Here is a 25757-nt window from a genome sequence, read left to right as displayed (position 1 = left end):
AGGAATGACTCAAGTTTTGGGTATCAAATTAAGCTCCACTTTTTATTTCTAGCGTTTTTTTTTTTTTTGCTGTTGTTGATGGGTGGCAGAGATTAATTTGATATTGCAACAGATGAATAAGACTGAAATTTAGCAAATGTAATTTTAACTCTGCTTTGTCAGGCTAATAATGCTGGGACATCACGAATTACAATAATTTCAAAAATTATTAAAAAAAAAAACAAAACAAAAGAGAAAGAGAGAGAGAGAAAGAGAGAAAAGGCTTTATACTATAAAAATGTTTTAAGATATATGATGGTAAAACTTACAGCACAAAAATACATATTAGACTTCTACAGCTTCTTTTGGCTTTTGTAGCTGATATGTGTGCATGCATAAGAAGATTCCTGAGCTGACTTTATGCATGTGTTATTTGCATCGCAAATTATATGTTTATTCAAGGGTTCTTCTCAATTTTTTTTTGCTTTGTATAGCAGGCATCTCTTCCTATAAGCAGTTTTGGTAGCACAGAAAAATCAAAGAGCACTTAATGGACTAAAAAAAAGTGGGCATCATTTGACACTAATTGATAATCAACTCAACTGTATGAAGGCAACAGCAGTAGTCAGTTTTATTTTTCATATTCCAATCTTCTTGCAAAGATATTGAAGATTTTTCTATTATATAAATGTAGTGAATATGGTTAAAACTTTTCTTTCAACTCAATATCTTCAGTAATAACTAAAGCCAATGAAGAAGTTTCTATGCAATTGTTTGACCTTCCCAAGATAGTAACCAAATCTTGTTAAAGAAACTTTCCACTGCTTTTAAAATGAATACTAAATCTGCTGTAAACTAAACTCTATGGAGACTATCAAAACACACTTAACTAGATAGACAACGATAATTAAAACTTTTAAGACTGGGAGGTGTTCTCTATTTTCATTTAAATTTAGCACTATATATAATATTAGTTGATATACGTTTGTGCAGTTAAAAGTCCCACGGTGTGGCACCTTGGGCAAGTATCTTCTGCTATAGCCTTGTGATTGAATTTATTAGGTGGAAGTACCCATCATGTGTATATATGTGTGTGAAAGTGTTTGTGCCTTCTTTAATAGACAGGAGGGAATATACATTTAACTATAAAAGTCCTATACCATAAATAACTGCAGCTGTTGCCAAATCCTGAAGTGCCCATAACTGCAATTCCGAAAGAGTTGATTGAAGTAAAATAGCAGGAACTAAGCACACTTCGGTACAATAAACAAAGTTTAATCTCATTTTAGAAAGAACTTCCTATTAAAAGACATTCTGTTTGTACCATATACATTTATTTTTTTTGCAGTTTATTGAATGAATTTCTTAAGAACTATTCTATTTTGATTTTTGAATATCATGGTGATTAATACCTAAAACAGTGGATTAGAGTTCAATATTATATATTTGTAATTAATTCATTACCATTATTAATGATGTAATTAGAAAGAGAAATGTTGTATTGGGAGTAAATAATTAGTGATATTTTAGTGACATTTGTACATACCAACAATCAAAGTTATACCAGGATATATTGATTCTGAGCAAGAGTGGAGTTATCATATGATTGCATGGATGTTTGCATTAGTGATGTAGGCCCTATAAATGAACTTAGAAACAAAAGCTTATTGAGTAATTTTCTTCTACTGCTTCCAGTTAATGAAACTTTTTGTCGGAATGAGCAATGAGAGAAGCAAGAGATGAAAGCAGATATCAGAACATTTTTCTTGATGCTTCTAAGTTACAGAGACTGCTGGAACACTCATTGAACTCTGAGACAAGAAACCGATGCCCAAAAATTCATATCCCTTAAACATATTTCAAACTACCTTCATATTGTTAAAGAGCTATATTCAATCTACCTGGGCAAATAAAAGTGATATAAAAGTTGTCAACAAGTAAAACCCATATTCACACTGTACGCCAATGGTAGTTATATCATATTAGTAAATCCCGTCCAAATTCATGTCATCATCTACTTCATCATCATAGCTTTTGAATTTTTGCATTTACTTTTTCTATGGTTGTAAAGGTCAGATGGAATTCATTGAAGATTTTCTGTAGCTGCATGCCCTTACTTGTTTCTAAACAAGGTAATATTTTCCCATGGCTAGACATGTCTACACAGAAGACTGGAAATGAAGGACACTACTTGTATGACAATGAGTCAGATATTGCATGATGTCAAAACAAGGAGATACAGCTCCTATTACACACTGACATAACACATATATATGTACAAGAATGTTGTTGACAGTGACTTTGAAGTTTTAATCACATAAGCCATCATTGGACTGTTGATGATGGCTTAGCTGGTTGAAACTTTGAAGTCACTGTCAACGACATTCTTGTTTAAGAATAATAAATTTGTACTCTACAAAAGTATAGAATAACCCATTAGATGGATGTAAAATTGCTTTTATTATAACCAAACATAAAAACAAACAATTATATATTTATATATATAATATTAATTAACAGGAGATGAATTTGATATTAAATCTTTATTGGGTGCAACATATGTTTTGACCCATCAGTTTGGGTCTCATCAGGTACATCAATAAAGATATGTCTCACTAAAAATCTGTAGTAAGACATATCTTTATCAATGTACCTCATGAGACCCAGACTGATGGGTCAAAACATATGTTGTACCCAATAAAGATTTAATACCAAATCCATCTCCTGCTAATTAATATTATTACCCTAACTGCCACTGCAGAGTTCCTGAAGTAGATCCAACATGACTGTGGATGGCAATAGGTAGCCTAAACTGTGCCAGTGCTCTACTCAATATTTAAACACACTAACTGACTTATACTTATTTGTCCAAATTATTTATTTATTATTATTATTATTATTATTATTATTATTAAATATATATATATATATATGTAAATGTAAGTTATGTTTTTTATGATTTTCATACTAGACAAACTGTACTTAAGCAAAATCTCTAACATTTATAATATTTTAATATTGTATAGCAAAAAGAGAAATTGTTAAATTTAAATAAGATAAACTAAAATTTCTAACAGGATTGGCAGACTTATACAGAGAAAATACAATAGGACTTAAAGAGTTAACAGACAAAAGTTTTGAAAAACTGGATTTTCTCCATCAGCTAAGTCATATTTAATTTAAAATATGATCAAGATTTGATTACAACAGTTTAGAAATCATGACTATCCCAAAAATAATGAATACAGGTTGATAAAATGAAGAGTCATACTGGCATAGATGTGGCTGTATTATATCCACAGGTGTGGCTGTATTATACATACAGGTGTGGCTGGGACTGCATTATAAAATATTTACTTCTCAATCACTGGTCTCATGTTCAGTCATACTGTTTGGCACCTTGGCAAGCATCTTCTGCTATGGCACAGGGCCAACCAAAGCCTTGTGAGTGGGTTTAGTAGACAGAGACTAAAATAAGTCCAAACGCTGATGCTGGTGGCACATAAAAAAGCACTGGTGTCACATAAAAAGCATTGGTGCTGGTGTCATGTAAAATGCACTATTGTTGGTGCCATGTAAAAAGCACTGGTAATGGTGCCACATAAAAAGCACCCAGTACATTTGTAAAGTGGTTTGTGTTAGGAAGGGCATCTAGCAGTAGAAACCATGGCAAAACAGACAGTGGAACCTGGTGCAGCCCCAGCCTTCCCAGCTCCTATCAAGCCATCCAACTCATGCCAGCATGGAAAACGGACATAAGGTGATGTTGATGATGATATGTATGTGTACATATGCTCTGTGAGTGTGTTACTGTCTCCTTGCTTTGATTTCACATGACAATTGTAAATGAATTTTACCACCATGTGCTTCATTACCAATTTTCTGTGAAAGCATGTCTGATCGTGGAGAAGTATTACCTAACTTGGTAACAGGTGAAGGTTGGTGACAGGATGGGCACCAGCTATAACAAATCTGCCTCAACAAATTCCATCCAACCCATGCAATCATGGGAAAGTATGCATTAAATAATAATGATGATAATGAATAATGAAATTAGGACAAATAAGGATCAGCCACATTACAAGTCTAAATACAGCAAAACATTAAAAGCAGCATAGAATTATGAGTTCAAATGCTCTGTAGTTGGATTTTGAAGATAGCTTGAGGGTAAGAAAACTATTAAATACTGACAAAAGGAAAGTAGAATAATTACAAGAGAAATGTAGGTAAAATAAGCAAATGCAGATATGCTGCTGTTGAAACTGACTGTGTCAAGGTTAAACATGAAAGAAAAGATTTAAGCTCTAGAGTACAGTCAGAGTAGCAAGATAAAAGTGTTTATAGTAGTTATGAGATAATGGTTGCTGGCACCAATTCTATTTAGAGAGAAAACAAGATTTAAAATACCAGGATGAAAAATATCAACACAAAAAGAAACAGATACAAAAAGTGAAAATTATTGTATATATATATATATATATATAGAAACACAAAATGTAAATTAACGAGCAGACATTCATTGAGAAGATCTGTGAAAAAGTCTAAAATTTGACACACACACATCTACAAACAGGTATCAAGGTAAGCATGCAATCATGTTGCAGGTAGCATTTAGCAGCTTAAAGGAAAGAAGGGCAACAGCTTATACCAACAAATATGGACATGTGAGCCTCAACTGCTAAACTGAAACAGTACACAGGGAAAAAAAGATTATTTTTCCAAGGTCATCACCTTTATCGTGTACAATTAGATTATTATGATTTCTTTGGCCCATCTACAAGATTTTTTGTGCAGTTTATCAACACCACTCTCTAACTGGTACATATTTCATTAAAAACAAAAGCAATATGCTGCTGGAATACAGTGAATAGAAAGCTATTGAAGTCATTGTGATGAATAAGGTTAAAATTCTTGTTCTAGTTTATCTTACTTAAATTTAGCAATTTCTTTTTTGCTATACAATATGAATGTTATTCAGTTATATTTACAATAACAAAAGAACCTTGTAAGATCTAGATATATTCTCAATTCTTATACATATACTATTATAAATATGGTCTTAGTAAATACCTTTTTCCCACTATTATCACTATTCAACTATTGAAATACAAACAGTACATGGTTTAGTAGGAAATAATAACTACAACTAACCAATGTAGCACATTTGCTCAAAGTACTCAGCAGTCACTGGAAACAAGCTCAGAACTACATGATTGCAAATCAAAGCTCTTAACAACCATATGTACTCTGAGTTGAAATCCTGGTGAGAGGTGAACTTTGCCTTTTGTCCCTTCAGGGTTAATAAAGTATGTTCTCTCACTCTTTATCATTCTATCTCTCTCTCTCTCTATCTATCTATCTCTTGTCACAACCATATGGCCTGAAAATTACCTTAAAGAGTATACAAGTCTGTGGAATATTTCAGCTGTTTACAGATTAATTTCATGAGTAGGAATTCAGTTAATCAAATAAATACAGGTTTATCACTGAAACCAATGGAGAATTCACTAGCACATATAAGTTTCCAGTACTGGGTTCAAAATCTCTCCATTGGTTACTAATAATAATAATGAGAAAACAGACATCACCAGTAGAATTATTACCGTCAAATGTAATGCTTATATTATTCATGTTGTTTTGAATTGATCATGCATTATCTCGTAGAGTTTGATTCTTCTTTAGAATGACATTGTGGGGTAGGTGTGAGAGGCTAGATCTTGCCAGTTTGAACACAAGACAGAATATTTTAGCCAGATATGGTCAGTTTAAATGGTAAAGGGCTAAGCTTGACACAGTTACAGTCACTCAGTGGGACAAATTCTCCATTCCACAAGCACAACAAAACTTCACAAAAAGTAATTCAGTAATTATTCTTAATTAGTATAAATGGTGTAAATGGTCTAATATTCTCAACTTATTTGACTCTCCCACACAGCATCAACCCTGAAGTATGTTAATATGTAAATGTATAACGTATCTGAAAGAACAGTACCCTCTCTAATTAGTTCAATAACAGATCAATAGTCATCTTTGGTAATCATGGTAATCATGGAAAGTTATTGCTCTAAACAACAGCAAAATATTCACTAAAGTCTGGCATAAAAATCTCGAAATAATTAGCAACAACATCTAAACTCATGGGCCAACCAGAGGTCCTCCATACTAGGGGTTCTCAAACAGGGTCCATATAAGATTTTCTTGATAAAATTTATCTGCAATGAATTGGTTATACTTCTATGATACACAAAATATTAAAATTTTTTTATACAATTCCTAATAATATTTTATTCTAAAAATACAGTAGTATGTTTTTTATGAACATTGAATGGTTATGGAGGTTCAGTAGAGTAAAATAGGAACCAAAGGATCACTGCAAATTGGACATGAAATAGGAGCTAGCTTGACCAAAAGACTAATATTCCACTGTGATTCTGTAGGATGTTGTTGCTGAGAGGTATTGACTTAAGCAGATGTAGTTGGATGATCATGTACTCAATCTTGTTCTGCATTTCCTTATTGAGTGTTTTTTGCTACACCTGGTTTTGCTACATAATTTAACAAAGTCCTAGACACAATGTGCCTGAATGAAAGCTTGGATGGTCATGGTTGGAACACTTTTTTATCACAGATCTGCTAGGTGAGAGCTGAGCTTGGTTTAAATGACTTCCAAACTCTTCTAAAAGTGAAGAGGAGAAAAAAGACCATTTACAAGAGGAAGCATTGCGCATAAATGCTGTCTCAAAATTACCACCTCTGGAGATCATTCTCAAAATAGCAAACAATCAAAAGCATAAGCTTCCTGCTTTAAATTTTGAGTAATTTATGATCTATGGTCAAGTTATTCAAAAAATAGCTTTTACATGGTTGCAGTTCCTGATGAAGCAGTTAAAAATCAAGCTATTTTGCACGTAATGAATATCATAAAAAACAGTTATATGATGAATGTGTAAGCTAGGAAAATATTGAAAGTTATTATAAAAATATTAATAAAAAAAATTGCTATTATAGGTAGAAACAGAAATCTAATTAATAGAAAAAAAATTAATTTACATTTAACCCTAATTGCATTTAGCAGACAGACAACAACTGGTGAGAAGGGGTGATTTTTCTATACATTCAACCACACATGGACTTTAAACTATAGACCAAAATATGCCTAGAACAGTATATATATATATATATATATATATATATATATATATATATATATATATATATAAAAGTTAATACTAGGTAGAGTGTCAGGGCTGTAGTATCATGTTCTTATTGGAGTAGCTGGTGTTAATTAATACTGACATGTCATACTGCTATCACTTATCAAGTTAATGATATCAATTTCTTATTTCAAATTTACAATACAGTTTTAGCTCTATCAGCTTCAAAATGTTTTAAGATTTTCTTTTTACAATGTTTGATAATTTTCTGCTCACAATATAGCAAATATTCCACTAGTGTTTTCCTTGTTTTTTTTTTATTATTATTATTAATTTTATCTCTCATAAAGGAATGACAAAGGTAATTCATCTACAAGAAGGTTTACTCTGTAATAAAATTAATGCATCAGTGTTGGGAGTCAACAACCTCTTTACTTTGACAGCATGATAAAATACACATGGCTCATTCTGTTACATATGTTGGTGCCATGAAGGGCATCTAACTGTAAAAGATGATAGATGATGATAATGACGATAAAATGAAGAGGACATTGACATCATTGTGACAAGGATAACAGTAATGGTGGAGATAATGACAAAGGTGGATTTGTTGTTGAATAGCCTCAAGCAGACCTACTGCAGCATAGTGGTGATGACCAATCTAACATTTAAGAACAGCCTATCATTGCAGATAAAATAATGCATCAGTTAGATTGCATAATTTTTTTAACCTATGGAGATTCTACAGATATTCTGACATGTCTGAACAGTTTAAACTTTCTAAACATTCTCTCACCAACCCATCTGCAAATCTAGAAAATGTAAATGTTATTTTACAGATGATTGCTGTAATGAACTGAAATCCATCTATCAAGACAAAATCTTCGATGATGCCTGAATGACATATAAGTTATGAAATTTATTATTTTATCTCATGAAAGATGTCAAAAAGCAAGCAGAAATTACTACACAATATAGAAATCCATTAACCCTTTAGTATTCACATTATTCTGTCAAAAGTAATGCTTATTTATTCACACTGTTTTAAATTATTGATGCATTATTTTGTAGCTTTGAGATGAGGTAACTGTTAATTTTTAGAATGATATTGTAGGGTTGGTGTGAGAGGCCAGATCTGGCCAGTTTGAACATAAAACAGGTAGAATATTTTGGCTGGATATGGCCGGTTTAAATGCTAAAGGGCTAATAGATGAAACTCAGAAGGATTGCTCCTTGCTTAGTGATGGTACTTTGGCAAACAATAGCAACAAAAACATTGTACTTACCCTTCCCTGAGAACATGGTATTCAAAATATTCAACAGCTGCCTTAATACCAATAAATATGTGTTTCATCAGCTAATAAAATACAGAAAAAAAATGCCCATTTTAGAAAAGGATTAGCAAGACTGGGAATAAAACTTCCCTACAAATCTCATCTGTAATTGTCTCTAGTTCCATAACAGTTGAATGTGAAACTTTTATCAAAACATTTTACGTAAAAGAAATAAATTGCATTCCAAACAGCAGATTAATGTAGTATTAAAAAAAATGATATTATTTAATTAAAACACTCAAAGTTCTTATTTTTCAACTGTATGACTTATAAGTAGAAAACAAGCATCCATTATTTTTAGGAAGCGCCACTGTAACTGAAGGGAGGGAGAGAGAGAGAGAGAGATGGAGGAAAAGATTTGTGGGTTATTTAGCTAATATCAGCACTTATCAGTTTTTATTCCCTGGACATAAAGTATCCTGATAGCATTGTCCTTATTTTGAAGATGATATAGTGTAATTTGAGGGAGATAAGGGTGCTATTTCTAGCAGGTTGAGCAACCATAATAAAAAAGGAACACATAAGGAGTTATCTTCAGACAGGAGTCCTGGTCTGAAAGATGGCATTGTTAATCTGGGTGACATATCAAATGTAATGCTCAAGAACAAGAGTGAGCCATCTGCTGAGTTTTATGCTTAGTTTTTGTTTATTCAATTTTACTCAAAAGGTTTGTATAGATATAAGGATATAGTAGAGGACACTTGCCCAGAATTGTGTGATTGCAAAACCAACTTCTTAATAAAAAAAAAAAAAAAATCTTTCCATTGTGTGGTAAGTAGCTTGCTTACCAAAGACATGGTTCCGGGTTCATTCCCACTGCATGGCACCTTGGGCAAGTGTCTTCTACTATAGCCTCGGGCCGACCAAAACCTTGTGGGTGGATTTGGCAGACGGAAACTGAAAGAAGCCCGTCGTATATATATATATATATATATATATATATATATATATATGTATATATATATATATATGTATGTGTGTGTATATGTTTGTGTCTGTGTTTGTCCCCCCAATATCGCTTGACAACCGATGCTGGTGTGTTTACATCCCTGTAACTTAGTGGTTCGGCAAAAGAGATTGATAGAATAAGTACTATGCTTCCAAAGAATAAGTCCTGGGGTCGATTTGCTCGACTAAAGGCTGTGCTCCAGCAAGGCCACAGTCAAGTGACTGAAACAGTATTTGATCCTCCTATCTATCACATCTCAGGTGACTATTACTAATTATACCATACAGAACTTGATTATTTTGAAAATTCATCTAAATACATGAGTAGGAAATAAATAAATGATTTTGTGATTCACTAAAATGCTTCCAATGTCATCAGACCATTTGAGACTTCTTGTGGAACTGGATATAATAGCAATTTCATCTTTGGTGCCCTGTCTCTGACCAAAGGCATCACTATATATTCAGTATATTTTTAGCCATTACAGAGTAGTTAGCAGACAGTAGCAGTGAACCAGCAGCAAACCAGAGCAGGATTACAATATAAAAGCAATGGACTGCGACAGTAGTAACACACTGTGACCAACTAACTTCAAGAAACTCTCAATGGTGACGAGTATCATACCTAGTTCAACAACAACTCATATAAACTTTGGTCTATCTTGGAGTAAACATCATTTCTGTGTCATGCATAGTAACAAAAACATTTTTGCTCACGATAAAAATATTTTTGCATTTAAAATCACAACTAGATTTTTGTGTTCTCTATACTAACATGTTATTTCTCTTTCCCAGCAGCTTTTTAAGTCTATTTCTGAGCTATATCATTTGGTTATTTTTCATGTTTTTATTCAATTTATCTGCAATTTTCTTCTTGTATTAGATGGATATCCCACCCTCCATTTACAGCAAGTAGCGCGCGTCTCGTTTTTTACCTGTGTGCTAAATTCGAATGCTTACGACTAACGCAGGCGCAGGCGCAAATTTGTGACATGCACACTCCCAGAACTCGGATCCACACTTCTCCAGTAATGCCAAATTTTCAAACTGAGTTTGCACCCCCTAAGCAAATTTTGTTCCCGGGCCACTGTCCAACCCATGCCAGCATGGAAAGCGGACGCTAAACGATGACAATGATGATGATGATGATATATATACACACTTTTATTGAAGCTGAAAATCTTGCATCTTTAATTAGGCATGCAGGTAAAAAAATAATAAAAACAAATTAACAATGCAAAGTTCATATTACATTCCTGATACATACATATACATACATGCATGCACACACATACATTAAATAAATTATAAGATTTATCTCAGATTAGTTATCGTTGTCCTGTAGAAAGACTGTCATATGTCTGAAGTTATAGAATTAAGTGAAAGAGTTAATACTGGTAACTGAAACCGAGCTTGAGTTTTTGTTCTGCAGTAGAGTACTGCATAAAGATGGAGTAAATAAAGACGATAAACCATACTAGAGCACCGTCTTTTATTTGAAGAAATCAACGCCAGAAATTATTCTTTGGAAGCCTCGTATTAATTCTATCGCCTCTTTTTTCGAACCGCCAAGTTACAGGGGCATAATCGCATCAACATTAGTTATCAGGCGATGGTGGGGTGACATACAGCCACACAAATACATACATTCGTATGTATATGCATGCGTGTATGTGTGTTTGCATATGTACCTACCTACCTCTCTCTCTCTCTGTACATATATATATATATATATATATATATATATATATATATACATATGTGATAATATACGGTAAAACCATATAACTGGAGAAGAGCTTACTCTACAAGTAGAGTAAGTGGATAAATATAAACAGACCTCGTAACGATACCAGCTACCAAATGGTTTCACGGCGAATTGGGGGCCCAAGTGACCTTTGTAAAATCATTGGGGGAGAATCCCGAGCCGATTATCGAGGTCTATTTATATTTATATATATATCGTATATTTATAAAGAGGGCAAATTTAGCCTTTTTCTCCATAGATTGGAAAAAAAAAAGATGAACAACTTTAATCGATTTCCGAACATTATTGGGTTCTCATCAGGCGTAGTGGTTCAAACATGAAAAATAGAACTTATGTTGAGTCAGTCTCAATAAGTATAGATTTATTGATCGGCGAAAGTTATATAGTGACTGAAGGTTCGAGAGTTTCGTGCAGAGACACTTATCAAACTAATTAAATCAACGTTTTCTATATAAAACGAAAAAGCAGGACAGTATCGGAAACAGATATGACGCAGATACTATTTTATATATAGGCAGGAAGACTTTTGATTAATAATATGACAGAATTAAGGCAAGATAAAAAAATGAAAGTTGTCAATATATAAGGCATTCTGCCTAAACTAAGTCTTTAAGATACGATTTGTTAGTAGTAACGCTAAAAGGAAACTATTTCCCAAGGAACTCAAGCAGATAGAGAGGAATTAAGATTTAATGAAAAGGTGAATCAAGACTAAAGTTGGAGTTGAAAAAAAAGGCACTTACCCACGTACTGGTCAAGCAAATAATAATATCGAATATTGAATGGTTTGAATGGTGTTTTGTATTGAAAGAATTTTGAAGGGGTTTTATTTTTAGACTGGGGTCAAACGGTCGAATCCATTCAACCATGTTTTAAGTCTTTAAACTTGGGAGTGGTACTAAAAGACGGAGAGAAGTATTGACAGACAGAAACTGGGTGGGAGCTGTCTTCAATAATTCAAGTAATGCTATACATTCAAAATTAACCATACATGCTGGTTTTGTTGTTGTTATTGTCACTTACTTTTTTGTTATGAAGCTACTTGCCTTCAGAAGTTAGTGGTCCTAAACTCCCTAGGGAATTTTATGCTAGCTTCATCACTTTTATTTATTTATATATTTATTTTTTTCTTTGTTTTGAAACGAGATAGAACTTAACCATTTTATACCGATAGATTTTAGACACTTTTTTTCTGCAACTGGTAAGATTATGTAGGGGGTGCAAATTTTGATCTTGCACCCCCTGAAAATTCTAGGGGGTGCGGGTTCACCCGCTGCACCCCCTGTTCCCGGGCCCTTGGGGTTGGACAGTTTGACTGAGGGCTGGCAAGCTGGAAGGCTGCACCAGGCTTCAATCCGGCTTGTTTCTACAGCTGCATGTTCATCCTAATACCAACCATTCCCATAGTGTAGTGGGTACTTTTCACATGCTACCGGCATGAGGACCAGTCAGATGGCACTGGCATCAACCATACTCAAATGGTGCTTTTTATGTGCCACCGGTACAGGAGCCAGTCAGGTGGCACTGGCAATGATCATGCTCGAAAGTATTATAGCCCCAGTCAGCTTGGCTGAAATATATGGAACAGGCATAACCAACTGACTACATAAGAGCAAGTTATTAAAATATTTGCATTTTGAAATATTATTACACCTTTTTACCCCTATTATTTCTTTTAGCACTAACTATTAGTGATTTTTAGTAAATCTTAATGTTTTCTACTGCTTACCTTATTCTAGCTGTCACAGTATCTAAGCTTATCAAAATAGAAGCTTGAAATAAACAATATTTATAAAGCAATATTTGATTAGTGAGTGAGAGAAAGAGAAATATACACACGCATGCACACATAATCTATATATCAAACAGAGCATGGACAATTTTTGTCTTTCATGAAATATTATAGTTGCTTTTCTCCAGTCACATAAAGACAAACAAAAAATATTAGTAGTTTTTTTCAGAAATATGCCCACTGACAAAATTATACAATGACTTGCTACATTTCTATTGTTTTACTTTTCATTTTGGTATAAACAGATAGATTCATGTTGCATATTTCTAAGTATTTATAACTGAAACAACTTAATTTTTGTACTTCTCTAGGGAAAATGATGCTGGCCATATAAACTTTTGTAGGCAGTGATAAAAAAAATATCATTAAAAGGCATACAAAAAAAAAAAAACAAAGAGCAGTTTAATAATTTTGAATATTCATTTAATTAAACAATATAGACATTGGCCACTCAGCTCACTTGTAATATTTCTGGAAACAACTCATATTTTATGCCAGCAACTCTCAGCAACACTTTGTACCAAATGGCATTTTACAAGTGCCCACTCTCTATTTCCATAGGTTTTGAAAGGAAAAAAAAAATAATCCAGCTGATTATTTCAACTGAGTGAGTATTGTCGATGGAAACTGAAAGAATCCCCTTGTATATACATATATATATGTATTTGTGAGTGGGGGTGCCTACTGGCAGGTTTGTTCATACTTTTAGAAAAATCACTCAACTAAATGTAGAGACATTGCTGTCAACAGGTAACAGACCGCTTTGCACCTCCAAGGACATGCGAAATAAGCCATCCCATTACTTGATAAACAGGCAAGGTTTAGCAACAGGAAGGGCATCCAACAGTAAAATAATCCCTGAACGATATATATCTACATATCTAGTCCATGTTAGCATGCAAAAATAGATGTAAAAACAAATGAAGAAGGTTCATTATTGATATTTTCTTATACTTTCTCATCCAGTGTGTGGCACTTTTTCATCATCATCATCATCATCATCATCGTTTAACGTCCGCTTTCCATGCTAGCATGGGTTGGACGATTTGACTGAGGACTGGTGAAACCGGATGGCAACACCAGGCTCCAGTCTGATTTGGCAGAGTTTCTACAGCTGGATGCCCTTCCTAACGCCAACCACTCAGAGAGTGTAGTGGGTGCTTTTACGTGTCACCCGCACGAAAACGGCCACGCTCGAAATGGTGTCTTTTATGTGCCACCCGCACAAGCCAGTCCAGGGGCACTGGCAACGATCTCGCTCGAAAATCCTACAGGAGCCAGTCAGGCGGTACTGGCAACGGCCATGCTCAAAATGGTGCATCTCATGTGCCACCCGCACAAGAACCAGTCCAGGGGCACTGGCAACGATCTTACTTGGCTTGCCGGGTCTTCTCACGCACAGCCCATTTCCAAAGGTCTCGGTCCGTAGTCATCGCCTCGGTGAGGCCCAATGTACGAAATTTTTATGGAAATTACCAAAGAAGGTGAGGAGTTATATACAGTACCTTGTCACATTAGCAGTCATGTTTCTTTTTAATGATAACGTAATACCTTATTTATATTCTAATACCAACAAAAAATTTTTTTTGAACATATTATACCTAGTTTAAATATTTCTGAGAAAAACCCTAACCGCTCTAAACACTTAGTGTTCTTTGTGAGCTCACAATTCCCCCCAAGAGACACCTAAGTTATGAACCACTGGTTTACACTAATTAATAATATTGGTTTATTTTGGCACAAGGCCAGCAAATTTGGGTGAGGGAAAAATCAATTAAATCAACCCCCGTATTCAACTGGTACTTATTTTATTAACCCTGAAAGGATGAAAGGCAAAGTCGACCTCAGTGGAATTTGAACTCAGAACATAAAGACAAACGAAATGTTGCAAAGCATTTTGCCTGGCGTGCTAACAATTCTGCCAGCTTGCCAACTTACCACTAAGTAATAAAATTAGTTTCAAATTTTGAGCGAGGGGCTAAGTCAATTAAATCGACCCCAGCACACAACTAGTATTTATAGATCCCAAAAGGATAAAACACAAAATTGACCTTGGTGGTATTTGAACTCAGAATGGAAAGATGGATGAAATACTGCTAAGCATTTTGCCTGGCATGCTAACGATTCTACCAGCCAGTCTTCTTAACACTGAGTAATAATATTGAAGCCAGTTTGAAATCTTGTAGATTTTTCTTTGTTGTAAGTCAGTTAATTCATCAAGTATGATGAGCAGTAAATAAGAGAGTCATTAACAAAAAATTAAGAAATAGTGTAATTAAAAATATAAATAAAAATACTATGCATGACAGTTTGTTCCACAGTAGCACCAAATTATTTACAATAAGAGGGGAAATTTTATACAATGCCAGCCACCCCCGTCCCGACTGGCTTCTGTGCTGGTAGTATGTAAAAAGCACTATCCAAATATGGCTGATGTCAGTGCCGCCTAACTGGCTCCCATGCCGGTGGCATGTAAAAAGCACTCACTACACTCTCGGAGTGGTTAGTATTAGGAAGGGCATCCAGCTGTAGAAACATTGCCAGATCAGATTGGAGTCTGGTGCAGCCTCCTGGCTTGCCTGTCCCCAGTCAAACCATCCAGCCGATGCCAGCATGGAAAACGGACGTTAAACGATGATGATGATGATGATGATGTTCCAACATGTAAAATTTAGATGTTACATGTTCTAGAACAGTATTACACAAGGTGGACTGAGACAATATTTTGGTGAGGCATGAGTTACTTCAGAATGATGAATAAACAAAAAGTGACTAAATCTTGCAGTAAAGTATATATATGCATGTGTGTGTATATGTTTGTGTGTCTGTGTTTGTCCCCCCAACATCGCTTGACAACCGATGCTGGTGTGTTTAGGTCCCCGTAACTTAGCGGTTCGGCAAAAGAGACCGATAGAATAAGTACTAGGCTTACAAAGAATAAGTCCTGGGGGTAAATTTGATTTGACTAAAGGCGGTGCTCCAGCATGGCCGCAGTCAAAGGACTGAAACAAGTAAAAGAGTATACAGTCTGCTTGATTATTTGAATAGCAATAATAAGGTTGATTGGTGTAAACAGTGTAAATTAGTGTATCAGCCAAAGTAATAAAGAATCAGGTTTAATGATAGCTAGAGAATGAGGTTGGCAGAAGAGCAAAGAGAGATGGCCATGTTTAATTTCAACAAAAGATAGGACATCTGTGAATCTGATGCTGTGTTCTGTTATCTGCTTGAAGACAACACGAAAAATATCCCTAGAGTATGAAACCATGTGAAAGGTAATATTTAGATCTAGTTACTAGACATGATATAATTGGCTTTTAATAACTATGATGTTGTTAACCCAACATTTATGACTAACAATGCAATTTCATCTCATGATTTAGTACAATGATTTCACGTCAGCAGATACCACCATACAAACAAGACACTACTTCCTTCTACTTAATATTTCTAAACATTTAATTAAAAACAATAATGGAATTATAAGCAAAAACTGGGTAGGCATACATGTAAAATTGTGCACGAGCACATAAGCAAATATCCCAATATTTGAGAATCAAAATTTAGTTGGATATTCACTCACTCATTCATCCATTTCATCTAACCAGACACAAACATCAAGATATAAAACAGCATATATACATCGCAATTATAACTTCTCAGGTACCATTATAGAACATAGGATTACAAAACAAAATAAGAGTCCATAACACCATTTTTTACGAGTTTATCCCTAATAGAAAAAAATCTATAAAAATCCTTCAAATACACATGGTATAGTTATCATGCAACATAATTTTATCAGATCAGAAGGAATGATAACGATATTTTAATGTGTCAGTCAAATAAAGAAAAGCTGTATTACAACACACTAGTCTGTATTAGTTGTTTAGAAACCAGAGAATGAATTGAGGGTAGAGTAAAAAAAAAAAAAAAAAGGCTATCATTCAAATCAATACCATTATGTTCTCATTTCATATGAACTTAGTGAATGGCTGTACAGTTAACTGAGTCAACAACAATGTATTACTACTTCCTATCTACAAGTAGCAAGCTGAAATGTTCAACTTATTTTTTTATGGAACACCCAAATCCTACATAAATCTTTTTATCATCCCTACCAGACCCAAATCTTACGCTAGCATGCTCATAGAGTTGAGTACAACTACTTTATTTTGCTGACACAGAGGAGGATGAATATCAAAGTTAATCTCTTTGGAATTTGAAATGAAAGAATTGTTATTGTAAACTAATTATATAAAAGCATCTATACTTTTGGGTGCAGTTTAGGATGTTTATGTGAGTAGCAGCAGCAGCAGCACCATCCCAGATATGGGAACAGTACACAATTGTGGGTCTTGTACTTTGTAGAAGATTAGAGCTAAAGTATTTCTGGCATTAGAAAGGAAAGCTAGCCACTAGGATGTAATTTATTTATGGTTATTAACATAGGGGTCGTTAGGAAGGAAAAAGTAAAATCGAGGTTTGTGAAGCTTAGCGTTTTTAACAACTTTGATCTGTTTCTTAGTAGAGCATCAGAATGAAAAATACATCAATATGTTAGCAAAGACAAGCAGCTTTGAAATAATTACTTGGTGCAGTTGATTCAGCAGAATTTGAACTTACAAAGTAGGGACGAAACAACCAACTCATTACACTAGCATTTTCTTCTTTAATTAGAGTTACTTCTTGAAGGAAAAGATGAAAAGATATATTACTGCTGTTTATTCCATTAAAGTAGAAGTGATGTGATGTAAAATCTAGCATAAAAGAAGCAAAAATGATAAAACTAAACATTATATTGTCACTAACTCAGTAGTCTGTACAAACCTTGTCATTAATAATGGTTTCTTACTTAGATATGTCTCATATACTTGTGTGTGTGTGTGTGTGTGCTAAAATGTGCAATATCTATGACTTTCCTAAATGTATAGGAAAATAAGTGGTTCTTATTGAGAATTAGAAAAAAAGTTGGCTAATACAACATTTACCAATAATTGTGGTATATATATTTTAGTCAAGGTAATGATATATTCCAGCAAGGCTCAACATATTTTCATAAATTAGTAGGTATATAATTTACTGAAGTGACCTAGAGAAGATTAAAAGTTTTTAAAAAATCATTTCACCAGGAACAGCAAGACTCTGGGCTAAATAAATATCTTAAAGAATTGGGTTTACTACTAGCACTGATTTATCAACTTAAAACTGATAATAACAATGACATGTCAACAAAAGAGACTGTGGTAGTGCAACCTGCTAAAGACAACGGCCATGTTTCCCTTATTGTCATCCTGTATGCACTATGTTTGAGAGATAAAAACTGGATGATCACAGCTAAAATGTCCCATACCACAGATCATTTGGTGAGTTGACAAACAGCATAATAAAGATGATTTATTTTGACTTAAATATGAGGCCAATTTCTGGGAATGGATTATACAGTTTACCAAGCTGACAGTAGTATACTGTAGGTTATAAGACATCATGTTTCTTCCATTATGTACATGGCACAGTTGTAGTTGAAGAGTCAATATACAGATTAAGAGTCTATACAAGGATGAAAAAGTCTTTCAAATGAGATGAGGATCCAAGACAACCTAGTCGAGATTGAACTCAAACCCTAAGAGAAACAAACCAATTTGGTCTGGCAATTTTGGCTAAAAAGGAATAATGAAGCAACAGAGAAAAGAGAAGTAAAAGGAGACAAGACAAGGGAAAGAGAAAAGAAAATGAGAGAAACAGAGAGAGAGGGAAGAAGGGTGAATGAGGAGAGAAAAGACAGAAGAAAGAAGACACAAGGGGAAAGACAAAAGAGAAGAGTGTAGTTGTAGTATCAGCAGCAGTAGTAGTAGACACCAGATTAACAGCAGCAATAGAAGTAGTAGTAGTCACCATATTAGCAGCAGTAGTAGTAGAAGTAGAGGTAGTTACCATATCAGCAGCAGCAGACAAAGAATATTAGTAAAGGAAATTAGCTCATGTTACTATCAATAGTCAGGAGGGGGAGATGAACTGTGTATGTAACCAAGTGTTGGGTGGTATTTGTACGTAAAGAGATATACTTTGCTAATATTTAATGAAGAATTTACACTGACAATTCACTAAAACAGTACATTTGTTCATCATCATCAACAAAAACTACTACTACTACGTATGACACTATATAATATCTATTGACTAGGCAGGTTGTAACATGCAGGTGCGCATGATGTATTAGGCGATAAGACATTACTTTCCTTCTAGTATATATTATATACAGAGTACTAGTTCACTGAAGTGAAAAGCTTGATTGACAAGAGCTTGCCTCAGAAGTTTAATGGAATCATTAATGTCAATCAAATCCATGACAAAAAGAAGCAAATGAGAGATACAAATAAATGACAAAGTAGGTTCAAAAAATGTCTGAACCAGGATCAAATTCATAGCTAAAGACTTTGTTGCAAGATAACTGAGTTACCCAACCAAAATGGATATGAAAGGCAAAATGGAACAAAATCAGCAACACAAATGACTTTGAGATTCAGGAAAATTTTCAACCAGGAAACAAAATTTAGAGCTAAAAACCTTGCAGTAATCCAATATTTGTAAAGCAGTAAAAAAACAGACTAATGCAGTTAGTTAGCAAGACTGTATCTTAATATTCTTGATTATTGCTGAAATATTTGAAACTTTCTAGAGCATTCAACTTAACAATAATAGTCTGATACTGACTGGCACATGACCTTTACAATACACATACAATAGAAAAACAAACTGATATTAAATAATTATAGTTGCCCACTTACATTAACATGAAATTAATTCCACAACTGATTAAATAGATAAGGGGGAAAATAAAATATGAACAATATGTATATATACATAATGTATATCTATCTATCTATCTGTCTGTCTGCCTGTCTCTCTCTCTCTCTATATATATATATAGGTACACAAGTGGCTTTGTGGTAAGTTTGCTTCCCAGCAACATGGTTCTGGGTTCAGTCTCACTGCATGGCACCTTGGGCAAGTGTTTTCTACTATAGCCTCAGGCCAACCAAAGCCTTGAGAGTGGATTTGGTAGATGGAAACTGAAAGGGTACAAGTAAGGGTTCACCAAGGATCAGTCCTCAGCCCCTCATGTTCATCATAATCCTTCAGGCAATAACAGAGGAATTTAAGACAGGCTGCCCCTGGGAGCTTCTCTATGCTGATGACCTTGCTCTTATAGCTGAATCACTACCAGAACTAGAGAAGAAGTTCCAGATATGGAAGCAAGGTCTAGAATTGAAGGGCCAGAATTAACCTTGCAAAAAGATGATGCTGATGCCAGCCTCTGTCACAACCAAAATTTTACTGTGTTTCACCATGCTTGAATGAGTGGTCGAATTCTTAGCATCATGTATCACTTATCATAATGGTCCTTTACCATCTCCTTCATATGAGATGCAACATCTTAAGAACAGTCTTCTTCACTTTGTACCAAATATTTCTCTTACACAAGCCCAATTCACTTAGAGTACTTGTCACTTCATTATACAACAGTCATGGCTTATACTTCTGTTGAATCTTTGGGTGTAGACACCCTTCCTCACACATTCTCCACTTTCAGTATCTTCTCATAGTATCACTTCCTTGCCTCTTTCTTTTTTATTATTTTTAAGAGCAAGTGTGTCATTATCATTCTCTAAACACTTCTCAATACAGCTGGATTCTCCCATGTAAACTGTCTAGCAATCGGGGACATTTCTCACTTCTGATCCACACATCACAGAATACGTGTAAACCTCTTTTTCCCAGCATTTTCCCTTGCAGTATATACCTGAAGTATAACTTCTAGCTATTTGGTATTTTTCTCTGCTGCCACATTCTTCCAGTCTCTTCAGGCCTGTCTCCCAGCTTTTATGGACTTAATGACTATTATACCACCAGCAAGTTGCTATGCATCCAGGAGAAGCATTGTAGCAGCCACAAATGTGATCATCAGCCCTCAGCATGTTTTATTGAACAAAATCCCAATTCTCCTGTATGCTGTAAGCCTCTGTTGCCTGACACTGGGTATCATATCATGCTTGCTGAAGCAAGTATGCATTACATATATATAAGACGGCATATGGCTTAGTGGTTAGGGTGTTGCACTCAAGATTGCGAGATCGTGGGTTTAATTCCCAGACAGGGCGTTTCGTTGTGTTCTTGAGCAAAGCTCAACTTCATTTCATGTTTCTCTGCAATCATTTCGTCATCTGACATGTGGCACACAGTGCACCTGTTCAGGTAATGTTGATTTGACAGAGTGAGTGAGCTTATGTGTACACAAACATTTAATCACTATAAACAAATCATCTGTGTGGTTGTTTGGCAAGAAATTGCTGAACCTTCACACATTATCTAACAATGGGAGAGTCCATAATATAAGAACACAAGTTGCTAACTTTTACCGGTTTTTCAAGTAAGGGATCTCTTCATTTCACAAGTCACTGAAAGTATGATGTCAGCAGCAAATTTGTTGACAGAAGTGACAACAACAACACTACTTGTAGTGGGCAACTTACACAGAACACAACAGTAAACACACCCACACACAAGTTCTTTCAGCTTCCATCAACCAAATTCACTAACAAGATTTACCAACATATTCAACTATCTAGTTGCATAAGCTGTTAAGAGTCATAGTCAAACCAATAAGTGTGTGTATATATATATATATATATATATATATATATATCTCATCATCATCATCCTCATCGTTTAACGTCCGCTTTCCATGCTAGCATGGGTTGGATGATTTGACTGAGGACTGGCAAGCCAGAAGGCTGCACCAGGCTCCAATCTGATCTGGCAGAGTTTCTACAGCTGGATGCCCTTCCTAATGCAAACCACTCCGAGAGTGTAGTGGGTGGTTTTATGTGCCACTGGCACAAGGGCCAGTCACACACACACACACATACATGTGTATGTCTATGAATGAATGCATAGATTATATCTAACTGATTCTACTGGTCAATCCTCAGGTTATAAGACATTTACCCATAGTGTAGAATAATGCTGTGAACTTGGAGAAATGTGGTTTTGAAGGGTACACTTTAATACTAAAACCATGTCATCACCCACATATCTATGCATACACACACATTCATCAGGTTGGTGCAAAAATAATTGTTTTTTTTTTGTTTTTTAACCATCAACTTGAAAAAAAAAATATTTCAAGTTCAGAATAAATTTTAGTAGTTGATAGACTAACCATTAGCTTCTACAATTTTTTGCTAACAAGAAACAAATCTATTTGTTTTGGGAGAAAAAAATTCTGGAGTCTCAAAACTGATAAATTCTTTGAAGGTACTTTGAAGACCTCGTTTTGCAGTAAGTTATTATCATAGATATATATAAAGTATAAAGATCTTTCCCAATAAGGCTGGTTTCTCGGATTTTTGTGGTGCATAGACTCCTTTCTGGATGGGATGCCAGTTCTTTGTGGGATTATTCATTTTTGCCAGCTGAGTGGACTGAAGCAATGTGAAATGAAGTTTTTTGTTCAAGGACACAACACATCGCTTGGTCCAGGAATCAAAATCACAATCTTACGATCATGTGACTAACACCCAAACCACTAAGTTATTTATCAAGATGCTTGGAAAACAATTAAGGTAGAGTTTTGCAGCACAGGTCTAAGTTAACTGTGAGATATGTGATTCAGGGTTGACATGGAGAGAAATTAGTAATTTCTGATTGACCAATGCCAATTTTCAGGTAACTTTCCTGGTATAATGGTTTTGCCAGTATTTAAAAAAATAGGAACAGTTGATTCTCCTTACCAACCATAAAACAGTGATTGTAATCTTCTTTTGATGTAGCTTCAGTTCCAAAAACTGTTTAGGTACTTGACCTCAAACCAGCTAGTACAGGGAACATAGTTGGCTATCATATAAAGTTTATGCATAAATACACACACACACACATATATACACAAACAGACACACATATATATATAAATACATACACAAGAAAATATACATACACACACATTTTTCAATACACATTACAAAAATAAAAGTTTCTGGATAATGAACAATGCATATATAGTAAGCAAGTACATCAGAAGCAGAACATGAAATCTACTGAATATTAGGAATGGATGCCAATAAAATTTTGAATCTTTGAACATATGAAAAAGAAAAAAAAATTTCTACTCACATGGTTTTCATTTTTTTCTACTGATATGATATCTGACTTAGGTCTCTTAATACTGTTTAACATGGGCTTAAAAGACAAACTCTGCAAGAAATACATTATGAAGTGTCAAAGAAATTGAAACATGCTGTGAAATATGCTATTTTGAAGTAGAAAAATTTAATTCCATTTTGAAAATAAAAAGTCTCTTTTTAAAATAATCCAAGATGCAGAAAAGACAAGGATATTGACCTTACAGAAGCATTAACTTCTATTTACAAATGGAAGATTAAGCATTTTACAGTTAATTTCATTATGTTAAATGCAATGGTTCATTTCATAATGTGGAAATAATAGCAAACAAAATTCAAAGACAAGTAATCATACAAAAACCACAAACTTTATTTATGCACTTTCATTGTAACATTCATATACTGTATAGGGATTTTATAATTTTAGTTGGCTGTTTCTGTACATTGACAACATTCTATAAGGTGCTTATGCCTAGATTATTTCCTTCTATATTTACACTGATTTCAGCATATGGTTTAGTTGCCATGTCAGGTAACCATCTCCACAGGTTTTAGACAGTTATATTGACCCCTGTACTTTTGGAAGGTGCTTATTTCATCTACGTCAAGGAATGAAAAGCAAAGTTCAGCTTGGTATAAAAATATATAGCTAGTACCACTCGATCTACTTCTCATTTCAGCCTTTTTTTAATAAAGAAGAGCTGTACTTATACATAACCCAGCACATTTTAGGATGGCACACTCACTTGTCGGCTCTACAACCATACATGAGTCAATCAGACTGAAAGCAGAGTCATGTGGTTGCCAAGGGAACTTTTAAACTAGAAGACATTATTTGAGTCCATATATTACAATATAATAACAAAAGTACAGTGGTCAATATAATTTATCATACTAAATTAGCATAAGTTTACTCTATGTTGCAGCTGGTTAAAGTTCTCTTTAATATAAACCAATTTAAGCATTCTTTCAGAGCAATGTTATACGTACAAATACTAAATCTATTAACTTATATTTTCTTTAATTTTCCATCTTTACTATATTATACGATAGGAAAGTAGTTGCTAACATTTATATAATATAAATAACACACAAAACAATAACAGAATGGAAAGGAATGAGTTGACAGTTGTCTGTATGTTGGATAATCTAAGAGATAAAATTAAGTGCAAGCTAATAGAGAGCAAGAAACAAGGTGATGCAGTTTAGCATAAAGATTGTCTCTGTTACATAGGCAGAGCTACAAAAGGCAGATTGCAGACATCTTGGGTGGCTGAAAGTGAGACAGTTTCCATAGTGCTGTATGGAGAGGCACATTGGGAAATTCTCAAGAAGTCATATTTAGTATTGGGAGTGGACTGATGAGTATACCACCCAATCTGTACTCGGTTGTCTGTAAATATAGTCCATGTTTAAAAGAGAAAGGCAAAGGCAGAAAGGTAGATAAAGTAATGACAGATAATATGATAATCAAATTGAGACATTATCTGTTACCCTTCATTTGTTTCAGTCAATAAACTGTGGCCAAGCTAGGGTACCACCTTAGAGGGTTTAAGCAAAGAAATTGACCCTAGTACTTATTTAAGTCTGGTTCTTATTCTACCAGGCTCTATTAGTCTAACTGCTAGGTTATGAAAACTCAAACAAATCAACCCTGGTTGTCAGGTATTGAGGAGGGACAAACACAAAGACATTTGTTCAAGGTGCCACACCGAGGGATTGAATCCAAAACAACATGGTCACAAAGTGAGCTTCTTAACCAAACTGCCATATACAGACAAAGAGTCTTGGCAATGAATTTGAACTGAATTTAATAATCTACTCAGTGAACTGGGACTTAAACAATCTACCTCAACAAAAACTCTTAGCACTCAAAATTTTTTATAAAACACAATATAATAAGCTCATTACAGGAATACAAAGAAAAAAAATTATAAAAGCCAGAAAGGAAATAATATGTATATATTTACCAATATAAAAGTTACAAAGATTGTAAAAGTCAAGATGGAAGGAATCATCATCTGTGATTGAGTTAAGTCAGTTTGGCTAAAAAACAGAACCAGCCCAAAAGTATAGAGACCTCGGAGTATACTGTAGAACATAATAAACTGTTCAAATTTACTCAGTTTGATGATAGTGTCTCGAGTTGGCCACCACACAAAAGTGATTCCACCTAGAAAAATAAAAAGAAAACAAAAAAATTAATCAAATTGATGTATACAACATAAATAATCAAACAGGACAATCAGTTCAATTCTTTTACCAATGTTCTGCAGTGTTCTCCCATCTTCCAATATCTGTGTCTAAGACGATGTGTGAGTGTTCAGCTTTTTTGCTGAATGACCTGCACAAATGATTTGTTTATAGTAATCAAATTTATGTGCTTTACATTAGCACACACCTGCCATCAAATCAATGACGTCTGAACAGGTGCACTATGTGCCACATGTCAGGTGCCAAAGAGATTGCAATGCACCACCTGGTCTAGGAATTGAAACCACGATCTCATGATCATGAGTGCAACTCCCTAACCACCATATATATGTGTGTGTAAACTACTAGCAACACACCACTAGCATATAACTTTGAGCGAAAACGAAA

At 34.5% G+C, this 25757-nt stretch overlaps 1 protein-coding gene across 8 annotated transcripts in view; it reads right to left on the bottom strand.

Moving 5' to 3' along the window:
• The window catches only part of LOC106873157 (uncharacterized), a 137394-nt gene that overhangs the window by 64154 nt on the left and 47483 nt on the right, over positions 1-25757 (bottom strand). For all 8 annotated transcript variants that reach the window (XM_089354233.1, XM_089354238.1, XM_089354245.1 and 5 more), the window contains 3 exons: positions 25127-25329; positions 23149-23229; positions 8420-8490 (listed from right to left, as the gene is read on the bottom strand). In XM_089354233.1, coding sequence (XP_089210359.1) covers positions 8420-8490; positions 23149-23229; positions 25127-25329 — 355 coding nt within the window. The remainder of the gene's footprint in view (positions 1-8419; positions 8491-23148; positions 23230-25126; positions 25330-25757) is intronic.

Source organism: Octopus bimaculoides, chromosome 1, assembly GCF_046866305.1.
Source record: "Octopus bimaculoides isolate indiv1 chromosome 1, ASM4686630v1, whole genome shotgun sequence".
Taxonomy (NCBI): domain Eukaryota; kingdom Metazoa; phylum Mollusca; class Cephalopoda; order Octopoda; family Octopodidae; genus Octopus; species Octopus bimaculoides.
Note: the sequence above shows the minus strand (reverse complement) of the source record. Positions and strands in the feature narration are given on the sequence as shown.